This window comes from Nerophis ophidion, linkage group LG14 (genome assembly GCF_033978795.1).
Source record: "Nerophis ophidion isolate RoL-2023_Sa linkage group LG14, RoL_Noph_v1.0, whole genome shotgun sequence".
Lineage (NCBI taxonomy): Eukaryota > Metazoa > Chordata > Actinopteri > Syngnathiformes > Syngnathidae > Nerophis > Nerophis ophidion.
The window spans coordinates 4273289-4283113 of record NC_084624.1 but is presented as its reverse complement, the minus strand read 5'-3'; the positions used below and the strand labels follow the sequence as shown (position 1 = coordinate 4283113).

General features: G+C 43.2%; 1 protein-coding gene across 2 annotated transcripts in view; it reads left to right on the top strand.

Moving 5' to 3' along the window:
• The first annotated feature begins 532 nt into the window (after nt 1-532).
• The window catches only part of st6galnac3 (ST6 (alpha-N-acetyl-neuraminyl-2,3-beta-galactosyl-1,3)-N-acetylgalactosaminide alpha-2,6-sialyltransferase 3), a 62454-nt gene continuing 53161 nt past the window's right edge, over nt 533-9825 (top strand). The window contains exon 1 of one of the 2 annotated variants that reach the window (XM_061919665.1): nt 533-752. In XM_061919665.1, the coding sequence (XP_061775649.1) occupies nt 720-752 (33 nt within the window). In that variant the 5' untranslated portion in view covers nt 533-719. The remainder of the gene's footprint in view (nt 753-9825) is intronic. The other variant, XM_061919664.1, reaches the window with a different exon arrangement.

Genomic DNA, 9825 nt, shown 5'->3' with positions numbered 1-9825 from the left:
GAGAGAACATGCAAACTCCACACAGAAAGATCCCGAGCCTGGATTTGAACCCAGGACTGCAGGACCTTCGTATTGTGAGGCAGACGCACTAACCCCTCTGCCACCGTGAAGCCCCTGGTCAGGGTCCACGTTAATCAATTCATGGTAAGTGGGTCTGGTCCAAGTATCCATCCATCCATCCATTTCTACCGCTTGTCCCTTTTTTTCAGGTCGCAGGGGTCGCTGGAGCCTATCTCAGCTAGTTGCCACCTCATAGCAGGGCCAACACAGATATCGAGTCCAAGTATTTCCTTTTTTATTTATCGAGCTGAACCTAAATGTTTTTATTTTATTTTTAAATATTAGTTTCAATATTAAAAAAAATAAGTTTCCTTTTAATTCCTGCCTGTCAAACTACACAACAGACGCCACGTATCGTGCTAAAAACGCGGCAGAATCACGTGATTTCCCCCAGCCAATTAGGAGTGAGAGGGCAGCGTCAGCCACGTCACGTGACTTGGCGACGGGGGCGGGAACCTGCGTCTGCGTCCACCAATGGTGTCGCGGCGTGGGCTGAGCTTGCGGCATCTTTGAGAGGAAAACAAAACGGGAAAGACGAAGACGGTGCGCTTGAGGCCGAACAATGGCGATGGGATTATTTAAGCGTTTAAAAAGCGCAGCTCGATGTGGCGGCGAACGTTGATGACGACGACGACGAGCAGCAGAGTCCAACAAGAAGCATGGTGGAGAGAAGGATGGCCTGGGTGTGGAAGGTGAGCGGAGGGAAGGAGGGAAGGAGGGGTGCTAGTGCTCCTTCTAGTCCTTTCTCGGCTAGAAGATGTTGACCACCAAGCCGGTGGAGGTGTTGAAGGCTACAAATGGCCTGGCTGTCTTGCACCATTTGCAGGTGTTGCTTGTTTACTACAGTTTTTGCATGGAAGATAAGCTTCAAAGGGAACACTGACGGCTAAGTTATGGAGGGATGCAACTTTGAGTGAACTTTAGGGCTGCTCATATCTCCCAGTAATTAAATGTTTTTAGTAGTGTTAAAGGCCTACTGAAATGAGATGTTCTTATTTAAACGGGGATTGCAGGTCCATTCTATGTGTCATACTTCATCATTTTGTGATATTGCCATGTTTTTGCTGAAAGGATTTAGTAGAGAACATCCACGATAAAGTTTGTCGATTTCAACTTTAATTGATTGATTGATTGATTGATACTTTTATTAGTAGATTGCACAGTACAGTACATATTCCGTACAATTGACCACTAAATGGTAACACCCCAATAAGTTTTTCAACTTGTTTAAGTCGGGGTCCACGTTAATCAATTCATGGTACAAATATATACTATCAGCATAATACAGTCATCACACAAGTTAATCATCATAGTATGTACATTGAATTATTTACATTATTTACAATCCGGGGGGTGGGATGAGGAGCTTTGGTTGATATCAGAACTTCAGTCATCAACAATTGCATCAACAGAGAAATGTGGACATTGAAACAGTGTAGGTGTGACTTAGTAGGATATGTACAGCCAGCAGAGAACATAGTGAGTTCACATAGCATAAGAACAAGTATATACATTAGAAGTACATTTGAGTTGTTTATAATCCGGAGAGATGGGATGTGAATGGAGGAGGGTATTAGTAAAGTGTTGAAGTTGCCTGGAGGTGTTGTTTTAGAGCGCTTTTGAAGGAATATAGAGATGCACTTACTTTTACACCTGTTGGGAGTACATTCCACATTGATGTGGCATAGAAAGAGAATGAGTTAAGACCTTTGTTGGATCGGAATCTGGGTTTAACGTGGTTTGTGGAGCTCCCCCTGGTGTTGTGGTTATGGCGGTCATTTACGTTAAGGAAGTAGTTTGACATGTACTTTTGTATCAGGGAGGTGTAGCGGATTTTATAGACTAGGCTCAGTGCAAGTTGTTTTACTCTGTCCTCCACCCTGAGCCAGCCCACTTTGGAGAAGTGGGTTGGAGTGAGGTGTGATCTGGGGTGGAGGTCTAAAAGTAACCTGACTAGCTTATTCTGGGATGTTTGGAGTCTAGATTTGAGGGTTTTGGAGGTGCTGGGGTACCAGGAGGTGCAAGCGTAATCGAAGAAGGGTTGATTGAGAGTTCCCGCTAGAATCCTCAAGGTGCTTTTGTTGACCAGAGAGGAGATTCTGTAGAGGAATCTCGTTCTTTGGTTGACCTTTTTGATCACCTTGGTTGCCATTTTATCACAGGAAAGATTAGCCTCTAGAATGGAACCTAGGTAGGTGATCTCATCTTTCCTGGTGATAACAATGTCACCCACTTTTATAGTGAAGTCACTGACCTTCTTAAGTTTGATATGGGACCCAAATAGGATGGATTCCGTTTTACCTAAGTGTATGGATAGCTTGTTGTCAGCGAGCCAGGTGCAAATATTGAGGAGTTCAGCACTGAGGATTTGTTCCACTTGTGACTTGTCCTTGCCGGATACCAGCAGGGCCGAGTCATCCGCAAACAGGAACAATTCACAGTGTCATGCTGATGGCATGTCATTCACGTATATTAGGAACAGTAAAGGTCCTAGTATACTCCCCTGAGGGACTCCACAGCTTACTGAGAGGGGAGGGGACATGGTGCCGTTCACCTCTACCACCTGTTTCCTCCCCTCCAAGTAAGATTGCATCCAGCTTGATGAGGTTTCGTCGAATCCGATTGCTTGGAGCTTATCCAACAGTATAGCGTGGTTAACGGTGTCAAACGCCTTCTGAATGTCCAGCATGACCATGCCGCAGTATTTGCCCGCGTCCACCTCATGTTTGATGTGGTCGGTCAGATAGAGAAGGCATGTGTCAGTGGAGTGGTTAGTTCTGAAGCCGGATTGGAATTTGTACATTAGTTTATTAGTAGCAAGGTATCTATCAACCTGTTCATAAACTATTTTCTCCATTACTAAAACAACAAAACCAGTGAACTTGTCAAATGTACAGAACAGCAAAACTGTCTGCCTGACATGTCCTCTGTCAGAGTGGTTCTAGGCATTGTCAGGTTCACACACTGATGACATCTATTAAACAAGACAAGAAACAAAGAATTAAACAGAGACAGAATTCAATTTGGCTCAATTGAGGAGAAACATGTAGACCTGTACATACAGGGTCTCACCACACTCCAACGAAAGATTGTACGCATCCTCTTTTATTTGGGTTTTCCCTGATTACATGTCAACAGCTGTTTCTAAAGGAAGGGGGTAAAGTTCGTCAATTTTAACTAAAACAACAAAACCAGTGAACTTGTCAAATGTACAGAACAGCAAAACTGTCTGCCTGACATGTCCTCCGTCAGAATGGATAACTGAGTGGTTCTAGGCATTGTCAGGTTCAAACACTGTTGACATCTATTAAACAAGACAAGAAACAAAGAATTCAATTTGGCTCAATTGAGGAGAAACGTGTAGACCTGTACCCTTGTACATACAGGGTCTCACCACGCTCTAACAAAAGATTGTATGCATCTTCTTTTATTTGGACTTTCCCTGATTACATGTCAACAGCTGTTTCTAAAGGAAGGGGGTAAAGTTCGTCAATTTTAACTAAAACACCAAAACCAGTGAACTTGTCAAATGTACAGAACAGCAAAACTGTCTGCCTGACATGTCCTCTGTCAGAATGGATAACTGAGTGGTTCTAGGCATTGTCAGGTTCAAACACTGATGACATCTATTAAACAAGACAAGAAACAAAGAATTAAACAGAGACAGAATTCAATTTGGCTCAATTGAGGAGAAACGCGTAGACCTGTACCCTTGTACATGCAGGGTCTCACCACGCTCTAACGAAAGATTGTACGCATCCTCTTTTATTTGGACTTTCCCTGATTACATGGCAATAGCTGTTTCTAAAGGAAGGGGGTCGTAAACAGCCGCTGCCTTTGGTTATAAAACAGTTCAAAGAAAAGGTCGTAAATAGCCGTTGCCTTCTGTCACAAAACGGTTCAAAGAAAAGGGGCCTGGAGGTTCAGACCCTGCGTCCTCTCGGCTTTGTAGATCTCGGGTAAAGACAAAATCTTCCTGTGGATTAAAGTACATCAAAGAAACCGACACCTTCATCTCGCTCCCCATCCTACACAGTGGAGTTTGACAAGCCTTTTGATTGGTAAGATCAAAGACAGCTTTTGTCTTTTGTCTTCTGCAATTATTCTGACGGGCATGTTTTCTTTTTTATTGATTTAACGGCCATATTTGTAATAAAAATGAAAACCCATATTTCCGGTAACTTTACCATAGGTTATTTTCTCCCTTCACATAGCAAACATGCGTAAACAACTTGACGAGGCTTTGAGTTGTTTTTCTATGTTGTTCGGGAAACGTCAGACCGGGGCATCGTAACGTATTCAGCGGCGCTAATGTTGTGGTTAATTTTGCACCGGGGAATTGTGCAGATATTATAATTATTACTTCCCTGTCTGACGCTGTGTGTCAGAGGAGACTTACTGTCGGCTCAGCGCTGCATAAGTAGGAGGGGGAACGTTGTGGAGCAGTTTGGGGAGGAAATTTCACTAAAACTTTGATATCAAAACGTATTTGGGGGTGGGAGTTGATTATGTAGAGTATTTTTTATTATTCAATGAATGAAGAAAAATGGCACTTCTCTCAGGCAAAGCAAAAGTGGGAGCTGCTTGCCCACCATTAGGGGACCATCTGTCCTAATGTCTGCTAATATTTATTTTTTAACTGGTTTAATGGAAGAGGCAATGTGTGTGGAGGGAGGTGTGGCCAGCGCTGCCTGCAGGAGCAAAGGTCACCGCCTCTGTCTATTGTGTTGAGGGCAGAGCACTATCAGATAGGGGCGAGACACAGCTGACAGGTGATTACATTTCCCAGATGGTACGAGTCAATCTAATCATCTACTGTCTTTAACAGTAAGCGGCCGGGAACAGGAGGGGTGAGAGTTTACGGAGGTGACTGGAAGGTCACGACCTGCTGGAGAAACTTTGAGAAATTCTATGTAGATTAAAACCTCGCTAAAAACCGCACGCTTGGCTCCTGTGCCGAGTCTAACACTGGAACTGCTAGGAAGCAACTTCTAGTGTGTTATTGGTTGACATGAACTATAAGGAGTCCATAATCTCGTGGTTACTGCACATGTGCCCTCAGGGCAGCAATAAGCAGGTTTAGGTCATGTCTACACTAAGTCGTTTAAGCCCTTAAACTAATACTTATCTAGCCTAAGCCCCGTTTCAGCCACACTAAACCAGCGTTTAAGGTCCCCCTCCTCGGACAAATTTTTACACGGATAAGTGCGTCGTGTAGTTCTTGAATCTCTTAGCACTTACAGTTGTGATCAAAATGATTCAAACCCCACACAATTTTGGTGTTTTAGCAAGTAGGACATTTATTCCGTATTTTGTTTATAGTCATATCAAATAAAGATGTGTCAAATAGACAAATGCAACTTAAATTGTAACACTGTATTTTACAAAATAGCAAAAAAGGACATTTTTCTTAATATCTCATTGACAAAATGCTTCAACCCCCTAGTTCCATGCATCTTTAGTACTTAGTAGAACAGTAATGACATTCTTCAAAGGTGATACATAAGCTTCTTGCAAGCATCTCCAGTATTTTAGCCCATTCCTCTTGGGCAAAGGCCTCCAGTTCATTCATATTCTTGGGCTTGCGTTCAAGTCCCACCACAGCTTTTCGAGAGGATTTAGGTCTAGCCACTCCAGAGTCTTCCAGCCCTTCTTCTGCAACCACTCTGATGTTGATTTGGAGGTATGCTTGGGATCCTTGTCCTGTTGGAAGGTCCAACGTCTCCCAAGCCTCAGCTTCTTCACTGACTTCATGACACTTGCAGCTAATATATCCTGCTAGGAAATAGAATTCATAATGCCTTGAGATTCCCGGTACCTGAGGCCGAGAAACAGCCCCAGAGCATGATTGACCCCCCACCATGCTTACCAGTAGGAAAGGTGTTCTTCTCCTTGTAAGCTTCATTTTTTCTCCTCCAGACATAACGTTGATTCATAAACCCAAAGAGTTCCACTTTTGTCTCATCACTCCATAGAACAGTTTCCCAAAACCTTTGGGGTTTGTCCAGATGATTTTTGGCATACTGGAGTGTATTTTCTTGTGCCTGGTAGTCAGAAGTAGGGTGCGCCTGGGAGTTCTGGCATAGAGGCCTTCATTGTCTGGGACGAAACCTGCGTTCCCCCCTCTGCAATGTCCTGTTGTAGTTCTTCAGCTGTTACTCGGGGGTTTTTCACCACTGTACGCTTCAAATACCGGACAGCATCCTCTTTCTACCACGCCCAGGTAGTGTTTCCACTGTAGCTTTAAACTTGCAAATTATGCTCCCAACTGTGTCTCTTGGAATGTGTAATGTCTTTGCTATTTTCTTATATCCATATCCTTTCTTATGAAGAGAAATGACCTCCTCTCTTGACTTCTTTGACCACTCCCTGGACTTCACCATGTTGCAAATACACCATTGACCATCTACAAGAAGCTGAGCGTCACAGTCTTTTTCAATCAGTTTAATTGTTGCTTGTTATGGTTCTTATCACATCTACAGGTGTTATCAACACCTGATTGAAAAGACCTTATTCAAATTCTGTTCTTAGGAGTTATGATCTTCAAGGGGTTGAATATTTTTGTCAATGAGTGATTAAGAGAAATGACACTGTTTGGTATGTTACAAAATATTATGTTGCATTTGTCTATTTAATGCATCTTTATTTGATATGACTATTAACAAAATACGGAATAAATCTCCTACTTGCTAAAACAGCAAAATTGTGTGGGGGTTGAATAATTTTAATCACAACTGTACATTTGAAGCAAGAATGAGATGAATTTTCAGCACCATTTTACAGCAGGTCACTAAATTAATAGGTGAACTCAATCACACAATTCTTCAGGATTATTACTTTAATCACAACAACCGTCATGGAGTTTAAAAATATATATTTGTACGTACAGTAGATGTTGGATGCAATGTCCAACTGACAAGTCCAATTTTAACCAAGCCCCTCTTAAAACCTAGACGGGTCTCTACACCGATGATTTGTAAAGACATCTAATCCACAAAGCTCTGGTTTGGATCATCTGGGTCAGTAAAGTTGCAATTTGGCAAATGCACTTGCTAAAGCCGTGATTCCCAACCGCTGTGCTGCAGCACTTTAGCGAGCTCAAGGATTTCTTCATACATTGACAAGTAGAACAGTGACATTGTCTTCAACTAGATGGGAGAAGGGACACCTTTGACCTGTTGTCATTCAAACAACATTTCTATTGGTTTCTAATGTAAAATATGTGCCCAGTTTGGCAGTTTTCTGTTTGCAGGTTTTTTGAGTTTTTTGTGTGCAGTTCCATCTATCCTCTATTTGTCCAAAACACCAAAGCATTCACCTTCCTTGTCTACTCGTTCTTTCAGAGCACACAGCATCCATCCATCCATCCATCCATCTTCTTCCGCTTATCCGAGGTCGGGTCGCGGGGGCAGCAGCCTAAGCAGGGAAGCCCAGACTTCCCTCTCCCCAGCCACTTCGTCTAGCTCTTCCTGGGGGATCCCGAGGCGTTCCCAGGCCAGCCGGGAGACATAGTCTTCCCAACGTGTCCTGGGTCTTCCTACCGGTTGGACGTGCCCTAAACACCTCCCTAGGGAGGCGTTCGGGTGGCATCCTGACCTGATGCCCGAACCACCTCATCTGGCTCCTCTCCATGTGGAGGAGCAGCGGCTTTACTTTGAGTTCCTCCCGGATGGCAGAGCTTCTCACCCTATCTCTAAGGGAGAGACCCGCCACACGGTGGAGGAAACTCATTTCGGCCGCTTGTACCCGTGATCTTATCGTTTTGGTCATGACCCAAAGCTCATGACCATAGGTGAGGATGGGAACGTAGATCGACCGGTAAATTGAGAGCTTTGCCTTCCGGCTCAGCTCCTTCTTCCACCACAACGGATCGATACAAAACACACAGCAGTTTTAATATAAAGCCACTTAGTTCTCTGATGGGAGTCCACTCTACCTGGGGCCAAGGTCTGCTGGCTGATTAGGATTTGGGTCACTTTTCAGAGGCGGTATAGTACCGAATATGATTCATTGATATCGCGGTACTACTAACCCCGTTTCCATATGAGTTGGGAAATTGTGTTGGATGTAAATATAAACAGAATACAATGATTTGCAAATCCTTTTCAACCCATATTCAGTTGAATATGCTACAAAGACAACATATTTGATGTTCAAACTCATAAACTTTTTTTGTTGCAAATAATCATTTACTTTAGAATTTGATGCCAGCAACACGTGACAAAAAAGTTGGGAAAGGTGGCAATAAATACTGATAAAGTTGAGGAATGCTCATCAAACACTTATTTGGAACATCCCACAGGTGTGCAGGCTAATTGGAACAGGTGGGTGCCATGATTGGCTATAAAAACAGCTTCCAAAAAAATGCTCAGTCTTTCACAAGAAAGGATGGGGCGAGGTACACCCCTTTGTCCACAACTGTGTGAGCAAATAGTCAAACAGTTTAAGAACAACCTTTCTCAAAGTGCAATTGCAAGAAATTTAGGGATTTCAACATCTACGCTCCATAATATCATCAAAAGGTTCAGAGAATCTGGAGAAATCACTCCACGTAAGCGGCATGGCCGTAAACCAACATTGAATGACCGTGACCTTCGAGCCCTCAGACGGCACTGTATCAAAAACTGACATCAATCTCGAAAGGATATCACCACATGGGCTCAGGAACACTTCAGAAAACCACTGTCACTAAATACAGTTCGTCGCTACATCTGTAAGTGCAAGTTAAAGCTCTACAATGCAAAGCGAAAACCATTTATCAACAACATCCAGAAACGCCGCCAGCTTCTGTGGGCCTGAGATCATCTAAGATGGACTGAGGCAAAGTGGAAAAGTGTTCTGTGGTCTGACGAGTCCTCATTTCAAATTGTTTTTGGAAATATTTCACATTGTGTGATCCGGACCAAAGGGGAAGTTAACCGTCCAGACTGTTATCGACACAAAGTTGAAAAGCCAGCATGTGTGATGGTATGGGGGTGCATTAGTGCTCAAGGCATGGGTAACTTACACATCTGTGAAGGCACCATTAATGCTGAAAGGTACATACAGGTTTTGGAACAACATATGTTGCCATCTAAGCGCCGTCTTTTTCATGGACGCCCCTGCTTATTTCAGCAAGACAATGCCAAGCCACATTCAGTATGTGTTACAACAGCGTGGCTTCGTTAAAAAAGAGTGCGGGTACTTTCCTGGCCCGCCTGCAGTCCAGACCTGTCTCCCATCGAAAATGTGTGCCGCATTATGAAGCATAAAATACGACAGCGGAGACCCCGGACTGTTGAAGGACTGAAGCTCTACATAAAACAAGAATGGGAAAGAATTCCACTTTCAAAGCTTCAACAATTAGTTTCCTCAGTTCCCAAACGTTTATTGAGTGTTGTTAAAAGAAAAGGTGATGTAACACAGTGGTGAACATGCCCTTTCCCAACTACTTTGGCACGTGTTGCAGCCATGAAATTCCAAGTTAATTATTATTTGCAAAAAAAATAAAGCTTATCAGTTTGAACATCAAATATGTTGTCTTTGTAGCATATTCAACTCAATATGGGTTGAAAAGGATTTGCAAATCATTGTATTCTGTTTATATTTACATCTAACACAATTTCCCAACTCATATGGAAACGGGGTTTGTATACCAATACCGGTATACCGTATAACCCTACCTCAAAGTGTGTACCAATTTCTGTGAACCGTGGTAAAGTTGGGTGCAGCACGGTGGAACAGGAGTTAGTGCGTGTGCCTCACAATACGAAAGTCCTGGGTTAG